Raw genomic sequence first — 16,864 nt, forward strand, 5'->3', positions numbered from 1 at the left:
CCCCTGACCCTCAAATGCCTACTACATCTTGATCACCAAGGAGATGGAGATGGGGGTGTTGCCAGCATAGTTAAAGCCCCTTTGACCTGTTAGATTGGGTTTTTTTGTTTTGTTTTGTTTTTTGGTCCATTGGCTGTTTACCTCTTGGTACAGTGGCTACTTTTCTCACACCCACCAGATCAAATTCATTTTTCTAGATCCAGCCATCCTGCCTTTCCATCAGCTCTATCTCTTGGACAAACTCACTTTATAGGCAAGCCCATTCTTATGACACCTGAAAAGTATGGAAGTTGACAGAGGGTGGTCATTGAACAGAGTCAGACAGTCCTTGCCAGAATGTCCAGTCTACTGGGGGACAGAGGCAAGAGCCTTCAAGTTCACCAGCACCATCCTCAGTTGGCAAAGGAGAAAGGAGTTTAGGTTCACGTCGCTTCTGTTGTTTGAGAGAATTTCCACGCACCATTAGCATCAAAGATTTCCTAATCTTACAAATGAGGAAACCGAGGGCACATATGGCTGAGTTTCTTGTTAGTAGCCACACAATATTAAACGAAAAAAGAAACCCAGCTCTTTCTGCCTCTGCAAACTGGGGAGCTTCCTCGTACATCGTGCTCCTTCAAATAATGGTGGCAGGAAGGCAGATAGCTACTAAAGACACCCTTCAAAAGTCAGGGAAAAAAAGGAATGGAGATATGCGTATAATGAGACGATATTTCAATGAGGATTTGATTATTGATTTAAATACACATTATGTATGTGTATATACATACAACACACACACACAAACACACACCGGGTCTCTGCATATCCAATTTTTTGTTTGTTTGTTTCTCTCCAAGAGAATGGATGACATTTAGGAGAATTTCATTAAAGGTTCAAAAAATGATTCTTCCCCCATCAATATTTACCTGAATCATCATTACCATCACCTGCTCATCAGTTTTTGCTGTGTGGACAGAGAGGAGATTAGGGAAGCCTTAGTGGGTCTGGAATCATTACATTCTGGGAACTGTCTGAGGAGAAATCGTGTGTGACGCCTTTGCTTTGAAAGATCGCACCCGTTTCAGCTTGGCCGCAGCAACTCGCAGCAGCCCCTTCCCAAAGGGGCAGCAGCAGAGACCCCAACCCTCAAGCTCTTTCTCTTGCTCCATCTTTTTTTTTTTAAATGTTATGTATGGTATAAATTATGCAGACTTTAAATATTACCCATGCCATTTTTACTGTCTCATTTAAACAGGAGTTTTGATTAAATAATATATTTATGGAGTGGAATTCAGTAACAGGCATAAATTACCAGGAGCTTAGACGTTTATCGTCTACCATTGACCCGAAATCCTCTTAATGAAAATCTCAGCAACTTGGTTTAAATTCAATGCAGAGAATATTAATTACCCTAGATAAAGATACATATTTATAATATATAGTAACTACTTAATATATATACATGTATATATAAAGCTAAGTAAAACTTTGGACAAAGTTCTACCTTATTTGTGACTCTGGATAATTTACTGAGTTGCCATTTTAAACAAAACTGGCTCAGAATAATGACTCATGTTACAGGCAAGACTGAGGGATTTGTTTGTGAGGGAAGAGCTGTGGTTTTCATATAGCAACTTGCGAAACTTAGTTAAAAAAGAGAAATATTCCTCATTCCACAACCCCACTGAACATCCACACAAAAGACAGGAAGGAAACAAAACATTCATTGAGTGTCTGATAATTCCAGAATATTTGTAATGTACCTCATTTAATCCTACCAGGATCTCCCCAGGTCATGATCGAGGCTCAGAGATTTCAGGCACCACTGATGATAAGAACAATGACAAGAACAGCGACAGATTAGATAGATAGATAGGTAGATAGATAGATAGGCAGACAGATAGACAGACAGACAGACAGATAGATAAGAATAGTAACAGTAGTGATAGGTATATTTTCTGGCCCCTTACTCTTTTCTGGGTAATGTTCTAAGTACTCTGTTCACTTAACCCTCATGACAGCACTATGATTTGTTTTCAAGATCATTTCCATTTTACATATGAAGATACCTAAGAATAGAAAGACTAAACATGGGAGTTCCCATCATGGCTCGGTGGTAACAAACCCAACTAGCATCCATAAGGATGCAGGTTCGATCCCTGGCCTCGCTCAGTGGGTTAAGGATCTGGTGTTACCGTGAGCCATGGTGTAGGTCACAGATATGGCTTGGATCCTGTGTTGCTGTGGCCTGTGTAAGAGAGCAGCTATAGCTCCAATTGGACCCCTGGCCTGGGAACCTCCATATGCCACATGTGGGGCCGTTGAACAAACAAACAAACAAACAAAACACTAAACATGTGTCCAGGAATCCTTGGTGGCTTTGCTGTGGGTGTTGGCTGCTGCAGAAAAGGAGAAACTCATATTTTCTTTCTATAGTTTGTGTACTACCCGTTTCTTCCCAGATTCCTGCTAGATATGCACACAAGAGGTTAAAAAGAACAAGAGAACAAGCCAAAGGCTGAAGATGTGGAACTCAGGAGAAGACAGAGAATTCCCAAAACTGAGAAGGTAACTCAGAGCAGGACCTAGGTAGGAAAAGGTTGCTGGATAGCCCATGGGTAATTGTGTACCACAAACTTGACCTTTTTTTTTCTCTTTTTTTCTTTTTTTTTTTTTTTTTAGGGCCATATCTGCAGCATATGGAAGTTCCAGGGTTAGGGGTTTAACTGGAGCTGTAGCTGACAGCCTACACCACAGTCACAGCAACACCACATCTGAGCCACCATCTGTGACCTATACTGCAACTCAGAGGAACACCAGATCCTTAACCCACTGATCGAGGCCAGGGATCAAACCCAGCCACATCCTCATGGACACTATGTCAGGTACTTAACCTTCTGAGCCACAACAGGAACTCTACAAAGTTGGCATTTATATGGAGTAAATTCCTGCCAAGATTAAAAAAAAAAAAAAAAAAAAGGTAATCATGACAAGGGTGGTTTAGCTTGGTGTCATGCTTTTGAAATGTTTTCATAGGAAGCCCTTCCAGTTATGTCTTTTGATTCATGGGAGGAAAGCCAAACTTGTCCTATCCTAAAGACTATTCCTAATTGATTGGTGGGGACTGTTGCAAGTAGTGTGGAGAGGACTATTCAATCATCAAAGCTACGTCCAGGCTCAGTAATGGTGCAGAATCTATCAGTGCAGTAATCTATTAGTAATGTCTGCTATGAATGCAGAAAAGCACCCAGGAGCCACATATTTGCAGACCTTATCAGTGACATTCATAGTGTCTCCATGAAGGAATCAGGACATGTACCATTATCTGCTTTTTACAGTGAGGACAAACTGAAGCTCCATGAGATAAAATGTCTACGCATGTCCAGTGCTTAGACTACTTCATGCCAGAAACAATTAAGCATAAAAAACTACAACTCCTAACATCCCCCAATTATTTCATGTTGCTGGACACACAGTAGGGGGCAGATGCCCATAGAATTAGTACCCCCCCAAAAAAAACCTGAGACAATACAGATCCTTGCTTTATTAATCCAACACTTCCTGTGTCTTGTAATTTCAGAATGATGGAAAGGAGGTCCATTCAACCTGAAAATAACTGCAAGACAACAAGCAGGAGGGCATATTTTCAGGGGAAGCTTCAGTCTTCAAAGAGTGGACCTGGGAGTTAGGAGTGGTTGACTGCATAGCCTTAATCAGCCCTGATGACCCTAAACTCCATGGGTCCATTGAGGGAGTTCAGGGCTGGCCATCCCAAAATATATCACTGTGGCATAAGGATTAGTTTCTATTTAAAGTTATTTAAGAAACAACTTGTGCAAGAAGGACACTTGATTCCCCTCTGTCTCTCTGAAAGCAAGAAATAAATCTCTCATGTGAAAGGTACTCTCTCTGTACCAGAAGAACAGAAGGCATCCTTATCACCAAACATAGAGAATTTAGAGCTGAAACCTATATAAACAAACCTTGTTATTTCTACACTAATATACTACCCCAAGCCCACACTTCTTTGTCTTGTCCATTCTTTACAGATGTATTGTTTCTTGGTCTAAAAAGCATAAAAGCTGCCCGCATTGGTCACTTCTTTGAGCCTCATATTTTTATGAGTTCCTGTCTGCACAAATAACATCTGTTTTTCTCCTGTGTATTCGTCTTCAGTCACTTTAATTATTAGACCAGCTAAAGACCTTAGAAGAGAAGAAAGGAAACATCTTCCTCCCCTCCATCACCCTAGCCTGTGAAACAGCTGAGAAAGAGGCAAATCTGACTAGTCCAAGCACTGATAATATATAAAGAAACAAAGGCCACAGATACCTCTTAACGCTGTTCAGAACTTGGCATAATACAGCTCTGTGGAAACACAGGATGTGCATGGGATTGCTTCTAATAATTTGATATTTTTGAGCCAGGGACAAACTCAATTATTTTCAGACCAAGTAAATATCTGCAAAGGAACATGCCCAACAATCCTAGACAAGCTTGCTTCCTGCCAGAATTTGAGGGAAGGCACACTTAGCATTTTCATGTTGGATGTGTCACCAGGTATATTTTCCTGCAGGTGTGGTTAATACACATCTTTGCCACCAAGCTGGGATTTAGAGAACAATGAGCTCATCTGGGCATTAATCTTATTTTTCTACTCTGAGAAGTCAACCCACAATTTTTTTTTTTAACCATAAATTTAAGTCGTTCAAGATGTCCACAGGTTGATTAGTTTTTTTAAGGTGTTTGAGCCCAGTTTCTTCGTGCAAGTGGGGAAGCAGAAGCTGCCCTCAGTAACAGCATTAGCCAGATCCCATTCGCCTGGATAGGGGGCATGGTCAAAACCTGCAAAACTCCAAATTAGCAAAGCCTATATATATTGCTTTTTAGGGCCACACCCACGGCACATGGAAGTTCCCAGGCTAGGGGTCCAATGGGAACTACAGCTGCTGGCCTACGCCACAGCCACAGCAACATGGGGTCCGAGCTGCATCTGTGACCTACACCTAACACCACAGCACATGGCAATGCCAGATCCTTAACCCAGTGAGAGTGGCCAGGGATCGAACCTGCATTCTCATGGATTGTTAACCGCTGAGCCACAAAGGGGACTCCCAAGTAAAGCGCATATTATTAGGGCTTTCCTACAGAGTATCCAATATACTTTAAACAGTTCCTAGCAGCCAGTTTGCTTGGCCAGGTATTTCCTCAAGAAATATCCATGCTAGAATTCTTATCCTTTAGAGTAAAATCATTAAAATACTGACAAAAGAAGTGATCAGCTTCAAAGTTCCCGTCGTGGCACAGTGGAAACGATTCTGACTAGTATCCATGAGGACGAAAGTTTGATCACTGGCCTTGCTCAGTGGGTTAAGGATCCGGCATTGCCATGAGCTGTGGTGGAGGTTGCAGACATGGCTCAGAGCCCGCATTGCTGTGACTGTGGTGTAGGCCGGTGGCTACAGCTCCAATTCGACCCTTAGCCTGGGAACCTCCATATGCCATGGGAGCAGCCCTAAAAAGACACACACACACACACACACACACACACACAATGAAGAAGAAGAAGAAAAGAAAAAGAAATGATAAGCTTCAAAAAAAAAAAAATCCCGTGTGTGTGTGTGTGGGGGGGGTGGTGGTTGTGGGTGTGGGTAACGAATGAGGGTAAAATCAGAGAAAGGATTAGCCACAAATCAGCAATTGTCGAATCTGGGTGACAGGTACATTGGGAATTCATTATAGTACGCTCTCTAATTTTTTAATAGATAAATTTGGAATTTTCTGGAATGGAAATTTAGGAAAATACCATCATTTTTGGAATATTTAAAGGTTACCTTATTGGCTGGTGGGTCTTAAAAATTCCAGAGACCAGCTTAAAACTGGCTCTTACTGTCATCTTTTCTGGGCATTATATGCTTTGAAAGGGTCATATTTTGATGAGCTTTGCATTACCCATATGGCACAGAATTAAGAATTTAGGATTTGCCAAGCTCATATCCTATCCTATGATCTGTGACTTTTTTAAAGGTTATAATTGGATGGTATTCTCTCTAGGAACCTTAGTTTGTTTCTATACAATGGGAGGTAACAGTTGCACTTGCGTTATGGGGCTTCTGTGTATATTTCATATGTATGTCTAGTGCTTATACTACGGCATGCAGGAAACAATTAAGCATGAAAAATTACAGCTCCTAGCATCCCCAAATTGTTTCACATAGTAGGGAGTCTATTAGTCAATGCTGGACACATAGTAAGGAGTCTATTTGTCAATGCTGTAAGAAGGAAAAATATAATAATAAGAGGAGAAATTCTAATCAATTGTATCCAGTTAGGTGTTCCCTAAATTTCACAAAGTCATGAAGAAAGTTTTGTTTGTTTGTTTGCATTCATGCATTCTCTCATTGCGAGTCAGTTCAGCATCTTGGTAATTAAAACAAATAACTTGCATTTCCAATGAACTTAGTGTCATAAAAGGGAAGGCAATTACTCAACTCTGATTCAGACTGAATATGCAGCATGCCTTAATTTATTCTAATTTAATATTCAAAAGAATATCCTTAAGGTAATATCCTTCCACAGCTCACCACGACTGCAACACACCAAATTAAGGCCAGCATCCATCAAGTGCATGAGAGCTGAACCCCCAGAGTAGAAAGCAACCTCAGATCTGAGGAAACGCCCGGAGTCAGCCGGGTGTAGGCAGAACACCCTTGTGCACTGAGAAGACACCCTCTTGCCTTTATCCAAACTTAGCTCATTAACCCCTCGATATGCAATCAGTGCCCCGGTGTAAGCAAAGCAGACATATTTACACTTCGAAGCAGACCTGTGCTCAGTCACACAAACCCAAGGGCTCCACTAGGAGCTGATGTGCAGGAAAACATCCTTCCTGTCTGGGATCTAAACCAGAGCTACCCCAGCCCGGAGAATTCCACACACACTTGTGGCATGTCCTGGAGACAAGTCCACTCTTCTAACCTCTTGTCCAGGCATTTTCCATTCTTCTGGTTAAAATAAGGTGGACATTTCACTTGGCTGCCGCTGTGATTGTCAGAACTGCTGATCATCCTTTGAATAAGGCGGGTCCAGTTCAGGAATAAGATGTCCACGGAGAGAGAGAGAGTGTGTGTGAGTTTGTGTATGCATGTGTGTGTGTGTGTGTGTGCACGCACATGCATGCACATGTATGCTCATGCACTGGCATGAAGTATACATTGCAAATATTCAAAGATGGCAGATGATTATACAGATTGCATGTATTCATTGCATGTGTGTTATCTATCACTGTGAGACAAATTACCCCCAAACTTTGAGTGGCTTAAAAACAACAAAAATAATTTATTCTCGCATAATTTCTGCAGGTCAGGAATTCAGACAGAACACTGTAGACAGATGGTCTTTGCCCCACTATGTTAGAGATCTCAGCTGGAAGACTAAGACTAGGGGTGGTGGAGAAGGGAGGCTGAAATCAGCTAGAGGTTTGGTTGGGCTTGGAGGATTTCCTTCTAAGGTGTCTCACAGGTGGGCAAGTTGGGGCTGGCTGTCGGCAGGAGGCCTCAGTTCCTCCTCCTATGCTCTTCCCACAGGCTGCCTGAGGATCCAGGTACCAGGCATCCTTCTTGGTGATTTTTGCTGGATAGCCAGGTGATGAGACACAGCAGTTCTCAATTTCCACCAACATCATTCTTTTTAAAAAATTTACTTTTTGAATTGTGTAACATATATATAATGCCATTTTATCCATTTTTTTAAAGTGTACAATTCTGGAGTTCCCGTCGTGGCGCAGTGGTTAACGAATCCGACTAGGAACCATGAGGTTGCGGATTCGGTCCCCGCCCTTGCTCAGTGGGTCAACGATCCGGCGTTGCCGTGAGCTGTGGTGTAGACACGGCTTGGATCCCGCATTGCTGTGGCTCTGGCGTAGGCCGATGGCTACAGCTCCGATTGGACCCCTAGCCTGGGAATCTCCATATGCTGCGGGAGCGGCCCAATAAATAGCAAAAAGACAGAAAAATAAATAAATAAATAAATAAATAAAGTGTACAATTCTGTGCTATTAAGGACATTCACCTTGCAAACTCTGTCCCCATTAAATGATAACTTCCATTTCCTCTTCTTCCAGTCTCTGACCACCACCATTCGACCTCCTGTGTCTATGAACTTGGCTATGCTGTGGACCTCATATAAAAGGAATCATACAGTGTGTGCCTTGTTGAGACTGGCTTATCTCCCTTAGCACAATGTCTTCATAGTTCATCTTTGTTGTAAGATGTATCAGAGTCTCCTTCCTTCTTAAAGCTGAATCACATTCCAGTGTCTGGATCTAACACATTTCTTCATCCCCTGATGGGCACTTGGGTTGGTCTGGCCTTTTAAGTATGTGAATAATTCTGCTATGCACGTGGGATCTCTTTCAGATCCTGCTCGGAAGTGGAATTGCTGGATCATATAGTAATTCTATTTTTACTTATTCATTTTTGAGACACCGCACTGTTTACCTTACCACCAGCAATGCACAGGGGTTTACGTTTCTCCACATCTTCGCCAACACTTATTTTCAGTTTGTTTTTGTCCTGTAATCACCCTCCTAATGCGAATTAAGTGGTGGCTCAGGGTGGTTTCGATTTGCATTTCCCTCACAATGAGGGATGGGGGACACAGAGCATCTGTTCCTGTGTACATCTGCATATCTTCTTTGGAGAAAAGTCTACTCAAGTCCTTTTCCCATTGTTGAACTGGGTGGTTGGTTCTTCACCATGGTGGTGTTGTAGGGGGTCTCTATCTAATATAAGGGGCATTAATTCCCAGTTAGATATGTGGGGATACTTTTTTTTTTCTCCTCCTCATCCCTCTAGCACAGAGTGAGAGGCAGACATGGAGCCTCTCACCACTCAAGAGCAAGCAGGCAGTTAACCAGCAAAATTGGCTGGGGGCAGATTTGCTTTGGGAGAACAGGAGACGGTGCCAGGGTGCTGAGAGAACAGGAGAGAGATCTCACACACTCTGTCCCCCCCCCCCACCCCCGTTCTTGGACAGATTGGCAAGAATCAGCTTGCTTACCCACAGACCCAAGGTAAGAAACATACAGTGGGCACTTTCTTCCCACCTCACTTTCTGTTTCCCACAATAATGGCTAAAGCAGCGTTTTTAAAATGTAGGTCAGGATAAAAAGAGATTTAACTTTTAATGTTTGAATTAAAACAGCATGAGCAACTTCCTTGAATACAATGAAAAAAAAAAAAAAAAACTACAGGATATTCCCTGAAACAATCCTTTCTTACTCTTTTCCTCTGCATTTCATAAATAATAAATGTGTTAAAAAAAGAACCCCGTAGTAATACATCCTCTAATACACTAGTTATGCAAGCTGGATATAACTCTAAGAATCCCTAAATGTGAGAAAAATTGAATTTGGTGGTACTTTTTTTTAAGCTAAAAATTAAATTTCCCCGGCACCATGCAGACCTTTTCCCTCACAGCTATAGTCATAACTGGATTTTTAAGCCTTCTGAAAACATTGTGGTTTGCAATAAAGCAAAACACTGTCTCAAAAACTGCTTAGAATACAGAAAAGCACACTTCTGATGTGTACCCGAGGGCCGCTGTTTACCCCGCGGAGGCATTGAAGTGGCTTGTGGATGGCATTTAGAGCACTGCGACACTTGCACTGGGGCTCGGACCACACCCCTGTCTTCATATTACAAATTAAAAATATGAGCTTCATCCCTTGCAAGTTACCAGCAAAGTGGTCTTCCCAGCATCCTACCCCTTTGGCAACCCTTAGCACGCACTCCTCTGTGCCGAAAGTTAGGAGCCAAGAAGTGCTTAGAACACCCTTGGCTTCCAAGCCTGGAATGCTGTTGGCTCTGAAGGTAGTGGGGTGTCCAGAAGATGCTTAATAAAGTATTGGAGGGCTGCAGTGTGGACCCGTGAATAAAACACTAGACTGGGAAAGAGGGGAAGCAAGCCGCTTTCCTGGCATCTCCCTAACTCACTCGAATCTGCACTCTTGGAACTCCAGCATGTGTGTGTGCGTGGGCAGGTCTGACGCTCGGTGAGTATCTTTACTTCCCAATGACATGAGATGAATCTGCTTTGGGGACTTGCTGCCTAGCTCTTTGACAACAGATGCTCTACTGGGCCACATTTCTAAGTTATAGTTGTGATAATGGCAATGATGATGGTGATGATACTGGCGGTGGTGTTGGTGATGATGATGGTGATGGTGGTTATGAGGATGGAGATGATGATGATAATGATGGTGACGGTGATGATGGTGATGATGATGGTAATGATATTGATACTGATGGTGATGGTGATGGAGATGATGGAGATGATGATGATGATGGTGACGGTGATGATGCTGGTGATGTTGGAGATGATGATGCTGGAGATGCTGGTGATGACCATGGTGATGATGATGGTGATGACAGTGATAATGATGGTGATGGTGATGGAGATGGGGATGGAGATGATGATGATAATGATGGTGATGATGGTGATGATGATGGTGATGATGTGATGGTGATGGAGATGATGATGATAATGATGGTGACGGTGATGCTGGTGATGATGATGGAGATGATGATGATAATGATGGTGACGGTGTTGATGGTGATGATGATGGTGATGACGATGGTGATGATGATGGTGATGGAGATGATGGTGATGATTATGATAGTGGTGATGATGGTGATGATGATGGAGATGGTGATGATGATGGAGATGATGGTTATGATGATGGAGATGCTTGGAGGTGTTGGTGATAATGATGGTGAACGTGGTGATGATGAGGATGGTGATGGTGATGTCTTGGTAATGGCGGTGGTAATGGCGGTGGTAAGTGGCTGATTTTTTAGCAGTTTGTTATTGTTCTCTGTGTGTCTGTGTGTGTATTCACAGTGGAGGAAAAGAAGAAAAGCAAACACTTGTGATGATGAAGAACACATATGCACTGTGACTGACTGGCATTCTTTACAGTTCTTTACTTCCCACTTTGACTTCATGCTCCCTCCAACATTTGAGGGCTATTTTATGAAGACTCTTATACAAATGAAATTTCGTGAGAGATCTTGGGAGCTACAGGTTAACTGTCTAACACATCAATGATCCCAAGGAATTTATAATCTCCTTGGGCCAACCATGTTGCCCCAGAAAAAGTGATTACGGAAGGCAAGAGTCTGCATAATTAATATACTAAAGGAGTCTTGTTTCTGAGTTCAAGGCTCTTTGCTCAAGCACAAGCTGAGTTCTCTGCTGCCAGCAGTCCTTGCAATCTCTGCCCTAAAAGTGTCACTTGCTGGCTCCAAAAATCAAGGCTCTCTCTTCCTCTTTTCTTCCCTCCCTCTTCCTCCATGTCCCCCCCACTCTGATCCAACGTTCATAACCTTGGCTGTGAGTTTGAAAAATATGACGCCTAGGGATCCCCAGACCAATTAAATCAAAATCTTTGGAGGGTAGGACCCAGACATCAATCTTTTCTAACACTCCCCAGGCTATGCCAGTGCACAGCCAACACTGAGAAACCTAATCATGTACACTAAGAATGATGCCATCTGCTAAAGGGTTTGAGAGCCACAGAGTAAAGTGGCAGCTCTCAATCAGCTGGGGGTTCCAGCTTAAGTTGGGGAAATCATAATGGAGAGCTTGGTGTGCGGGTGAAGAGCTGCAGTAGCAAAGTGGCAGCTCAGCAGGACGTCTTAGGCAATTGCACTCATTGTCACCACCAGCATTATCGGCAGCACTAGATTATTATTTCACCCAGAAACAATCTGCTGTGGGATCAACAGGAATCCATCTCCTTTAGTGTTAAGTTTCTGGCTCTCCAATTTGGCTCAATTCAGCAGAACAAACTTCAGCCATGAAACCTGAAGGTTCCAGGTCTTCTGAGGGCTCTGAGTTACAAAGATGGATAAGCCTCCTGCTGTACCTGAGACTTGCCCTCCAGCTGCAGGGAAGCTGGGTGATGGTGGCCAAAATCACCATTATTATTTGAGAAACAGCCCCTGTTTATCAAGCCCTGGCTCTAAATCAGGCACAGTTCTAGGCAGCGAGGACACAGAAGTGAATACAGCAGAAGGGAAGCAAAAAAGAAGCCTCTGAACTTGCTTTGGTCTGTAGGGAAAGAAAGAAAGAGGTGAAATATTTTTTTGCAAGAGATCCTCCTGTTAAGTGAGGCTGTGATAAAGCATTTGCTTCCACTGGAGCTTGAGGGACTGGCAGCAGCAGCCTGACCAGGGAAGTTAGAAATTCAAAATCTTGAGTCCCACCTAGATCTGGGGATGCAGATATCTGAGGGTGGGGGCCCCCCAAGGTTTTCAAGGGGTGCCTGTGTAAACTGGAGTTTGAGAAAAGAGTTCAGGGAATCAGGTATGCAAGGGTTAATAACCAAGGGTGGTGCTTCAGCCACTGCTCTGGGAAAGCTGGCTGCCAAAGGCTTGAGGGAGGGAACAATCACATTCCAGGAACAAGGAAAAGCACAGATTAGCATATCCTGGGGGAATTCCTGCAAGGAGGAAGCACAGAGTTTAAATGAAAAATAAAAATAAAGAAGAGCCACGTGGGTTTTAATTTATTTACCTGTTTATTTTTTTCTGTATTGGCATGGGATGGAGAGCTCCAGATTGAAATGCTACTTTTAAGAACTCAAGGGACCCAGAAGAAGCATTTAAACATTGAGTCCTTGAGATGTGAATTCTCTTTTACCCATTCTCAAAGGGAAGAAGAGCCAAGGCGTCTTTACCTTAAATATGCACAGATGTTCCTTCAGACTACAAAGCTGTGCCTTTCCCACCTTCAAGAAGCAGGGAGCCCTGGGCTCCCCGCAGGAGAGTAATGGAGGAGAAGGGGACCTCATTATTTTTGAAGAGTCTGCAGAAGTTCCTGCCCACCCGCCATGCTCCCATTTTCCAAAAAGTCTCCCAGGCTTACAGCCTCTCTGGTCACTGCAAATGCCATCAACTTCCAAACTGCTGGACCTAATAATCTACATCTGACCAGAAGCAGGGGAAATTCTGACACATGTCCAGTGGTGAGGACCCCAAAGAAACCATGGTCCCCCGATACAAAACTCAATGTCCAGAGTCATTGGCAATTGCGGATTTGGAGACCATTTTGGTTGTGGTTCATAGACAAAGTGGAGAGAGAGCTGACCTCCAGGATTTAAAGATACCTTTAGGTTATTTATGCAAAAATAAAAGAATACACGACTGTACGACAACATAAAATGACTTAAGAGAAATCGAATTACAGTTTAAAAATCATACAGCTTCACAAGGAACTCACCACAGATCACTGGACGAGGCTTATTTTACTGACATTTCCAAGGAATTATACCTATTGGAGAAGACTGCATTCTTTGCCTGTCAGCCTGTGCAGATATGTTTACAAACCAACTTTGACACACTTACCATCAAATATGTGATCAAATGCAAGCCTTTAATACATCTGAGGCATCCAAATATTTTGATAACCATCCAAATGAAACTGACAACCCTTAGAACTCAACCCAGTCAGAAGCCAGGAGAGGACTTGAACCCACTGTTTTTAAATTACAATCACTCACCCGGTGTCTGGAACTACTGCTTTCAGGTTCGTCATGTCTCGGTGCAGAAGGAATTCAGTGAGAGACAAAGTGATCAGCAAGAAATAGATTCATTAAGATAGGATTTTGTGAGAGATGCAAGCGGGCAGGCAAGGAGGCTCTGTCCTGAGCATCAGGTGGGCTACAGTTTTATAATTCAAGGAGAGTGGGGAGGGTTAGCGTTAGGGTTAGGGAAGAACCTCTCCCTCTTTCTTCAAGTAGACATCAGGCTTCCATCATCAGCTTCTCCTTTGTATCTGGTAAGAAAGTATGTGACCCTATGAGGTCAAACTAGGACTGTCATGGTGCTTGTTCAGATCAGGTGGTAACAGATGCTAAAATATGTGGTATCATCTCAGGTTCCTGTATGATGAGGGTCTCCATCTTTGGAAGGTCATGTTTCCTTTAAATCCCTGTCCTTGGTCCTAAGGATCATTATCTTGCAGAACTTGAATGCAGGCCTCATTTTATCTTTCCCTTAATGACCTAAGCCTTTTATTTATGGCTTTATAGTTAAGCAAGCCTGCTTCGTTCTGATGGCTTTCTTGAGCAAATACTAACTTAACAGTGGTCTCTCAAAGTTCTCTAGCTTTCCCTCTTTATCTATGGTCCCCTACTGGGACGTCTACAACTATCCTACTCCATCCCTATCACAAGTATTTATGGATGACCTACTATGTGCCAGTGATGGCTTTTTCACTGAAGATTTGCCCGTGAGTAAAACACCCAAATCTCTGCCTTCGTGACACTCACATTCTAGTTGGAGGAGGGAGGGTTTGAGACAATAAAAAAGAGTGACTGACTGTAGAGTATATCCAATGATAAGTGCTAGGGGAGGACAAGGACCCATGGAAAGGGAGGAGGATGGGAGTAGTTACCATGTTAAGACCAAGAGGCTAGGACTTGAGTCACATCCTTTTGTAGGTGGGGAAGAGCAGGTTCAAAAGGATTGAGTCTCTTGCTACAGCCGCATGGCTTGTAGGTGATGGGACATTTATTTGAATCTAAAGGACCATGCTTAATTATTGTGTTAGGGAACTGCTGACTGAATCTGCCCACCTTGGCCAGCCAGGATGGCAGCCACTTGCCTGAGTTGTCTCACAGCAGGAGGCTTGAATAAGGAACGTGGTGCTGCCCTGAGGATTAAGGAGAGGGCATGGGAGGGGCCAATGGGAGGGAGGAGATGACCAACCCCCCAGGATCCTTGGCGCTGGACTCCATCTTGGCTGAGAGGTGTGCAGGCCACCAGGAAGGACCCTGAGCCAGATCAAATATGGGCCAAACATGATGATTGGACAGAGACAACCTGGAAACTAACCCCATTCCCATAAAACCAGAGATTCCAAGCCATGTGGCAGAGCAGTTCTCCCGGATTCTCTAAATCTACTGTTTTCTGCCTGGGTGCCCTTTCCTAAAAAGTCCTTTAGCTTTATCAGCATGTAATAAACCAAGCAGGACACTGCAGAGCTCCTGGGCACTGGCCTTTCTGTGTCCCCCATTTCTTATTTGCAAGGAATAGGCTTTAGCCTCCATGACCTTCCAAGTTCCAAAGGTCAGGTTCAAACAGTTGCTAATTAGGGAAGGGAGGGGATGCAGAGACCAGGGAGGAGCCATCAAGAGACAATAGTGCAGCCTTGGGGCAGGGTCCTGGTTCCTCTTCAAGGAATATACATAACAATATTTGCAGAACTGAAACCCCCAACAAATGAAAGCCAGAGAGGAGGACCACCAGAACATGTCCAGGGGCCAGTGAACACCAACTCTGAAGAAGAAGGAAAGCTTGCTTCTACCCTGATCCTTATCTGCAGCCCCATTTTTTTACTCCCAAACTATAAAACCACTGCCTATTCAAACAGTATGAAGGTACATCAGAAAACTAAATATAGAACTACCATATGACCCAGCAATCCCACTCCTGGGCACATTTCTGGACAAAACTTCCATTCAAAAAGATACATGCACCCCTCTGTTCATTGCAGCACTATTCACAACAGCTAAGGTGTAGAAACAACCTAAACTTCCATGAACAGATGAATGGGTTAAGAAGATGTGGTACACTTATACCATGGAATAGTACTGAGCCATAAAAAAGAACAAAATAATGTCATTTGCAGCAACATGGATGCAACTAGGGATTCTCATGTTAAGTGAAGACATAAAGTGAAAGACAAACACCATATGATATCACTTATATGTGGAATCTAAAATATGACACAAATGAACATATCTACAGAACAGAAACAAACTCATGGACGTAGAGAACAGTCTTGTGGTTGCCAAGGGGTAGGGGGAGGGACTAGGATGGACTGGGAGTTTGGGGTTAGTAGATATAAACTACTACATTTAGAATGGATAAGTAATGAGGTCTTACTGTATAGCACAGGGAATTATATCCATCATCAGTTGTGATAGACAGACCATGATGGAAGATAATTTGAGGAAAAGAATGTGTATGTATATATGCATAACTGGGTCACTTTGCTGTATAGCAGAAATTGACAGAACATCATAAATCAACTATAATAAAAATTTTTTTTAATAAAATAAAAACCAGGGAATTCCTATTGTGGCACAGTGGAAATGAATCCAACTAGTATCCATGAGATTCAATCCCTGGCCTCGCTCAGTGGGTCTGGGATCTGGTGTTGCCGTGAGCTGTGGTGTAGGTCATAGACACAGCTTGGATCCTGCATTGCTGTGGCTATGGCTTAGGCTGGCAGCTGTAGCTCCAATTTGACCCCTAGCCTGGGAACTTCCACATGCTGAGGGTGTGGCCCTTAAAAAAAAGCAAAAAATAAAATAAAATAAAATAAAAGCTAGTGAAAATAAATAAATAAAATACCCACTTCCTAGTCTCTTCCAAAGGGGGACACAGTCTTTAGGGGGCCTGCTGTGGCCTCCTTTGCCTGTCAAAGCAATAAAGCTATTTGTTTTTTCTCCTTCACCTAACACTCTGTGTCCACATTTCTATTCAGCACTGGTGGACAGATGCTGAGGTTCAGCAACAGTGTGCCCCCTGAGACAATTCAGTTCTGAGTGTCAGACAAGAGCCCTGGAAGGACTCCGATGTCTGTGATTCTGACCGCTTCCCTGGTCCCCTAGCACTTCAGAGCCCGGAAGGGATACATGTAGGGGTGATGGGCAGGGGGTGCGCTGCCTTCCTCCAGGCACCCCTGCAGATCCATCCTCTGCCCATGGCTGCCTGCCCTGGAGGATGACCAGCAGGGCATCATAATAGGATGCAAGTCCTTCTTGCAAGTTGTTGGTCTGGACCAATGGGGAGTTCAGGCAAGTGAGGAG

At 43.3% G+C, this 16,864-nt stretch overlaps 2 protein-coding genes across 26 annotated transcripts in view; one reads left to right on the top strand and one right to left on the bottom strand.

Annotated features, from left to right (window-relative positions):
* Window positions 1–16,864, bottom strand: part of RBFOX1 (RNA binding fox-1 homolog 1) — a 2,264,635-nt gene that overhangs the window by 750,289 nt on the left and 1,497,482 nt on the right. The gene's annotated exons all lie outside the window — the stretch shown is intronic.
* LOC146404562 (uncharacterized) lies at window positions 9,404–12,871 on the top strand. Its single transcript, XM_085017670.1, has 2 exons — window positions 9,404–10,533; window positions 10,664–12,871. The coding sequence occupies exons 1-2, from the start codon at window positions 10,111–10,113 to the stop codon at window positions 10,667–10,669; spliced, it is 429 nt and encodes a 142-aa protein (XP_084873796.1). The 5' UTR covers window positions 9,404–10,110; the 3' UTR covers window positions 10,670–12,871.

The sequence above is a fragment of the Sus scrofa genome, chromosome 3 (assembly GCF_054392235.1).
Source record: "Sus scrofa isolate SSC_HxYL_T2T_F1_AM1 chromosome 3, Sscrofa_HxYL_maternal_Yorkshire_Landrace_v2.0, whole genome shotgun sequence".
Lineage (NCBI taxonomy): Eukaryota > Metazoa > Chordata > Mammalia > Artiodactyla > Suidae > Sus > Sus scrofa.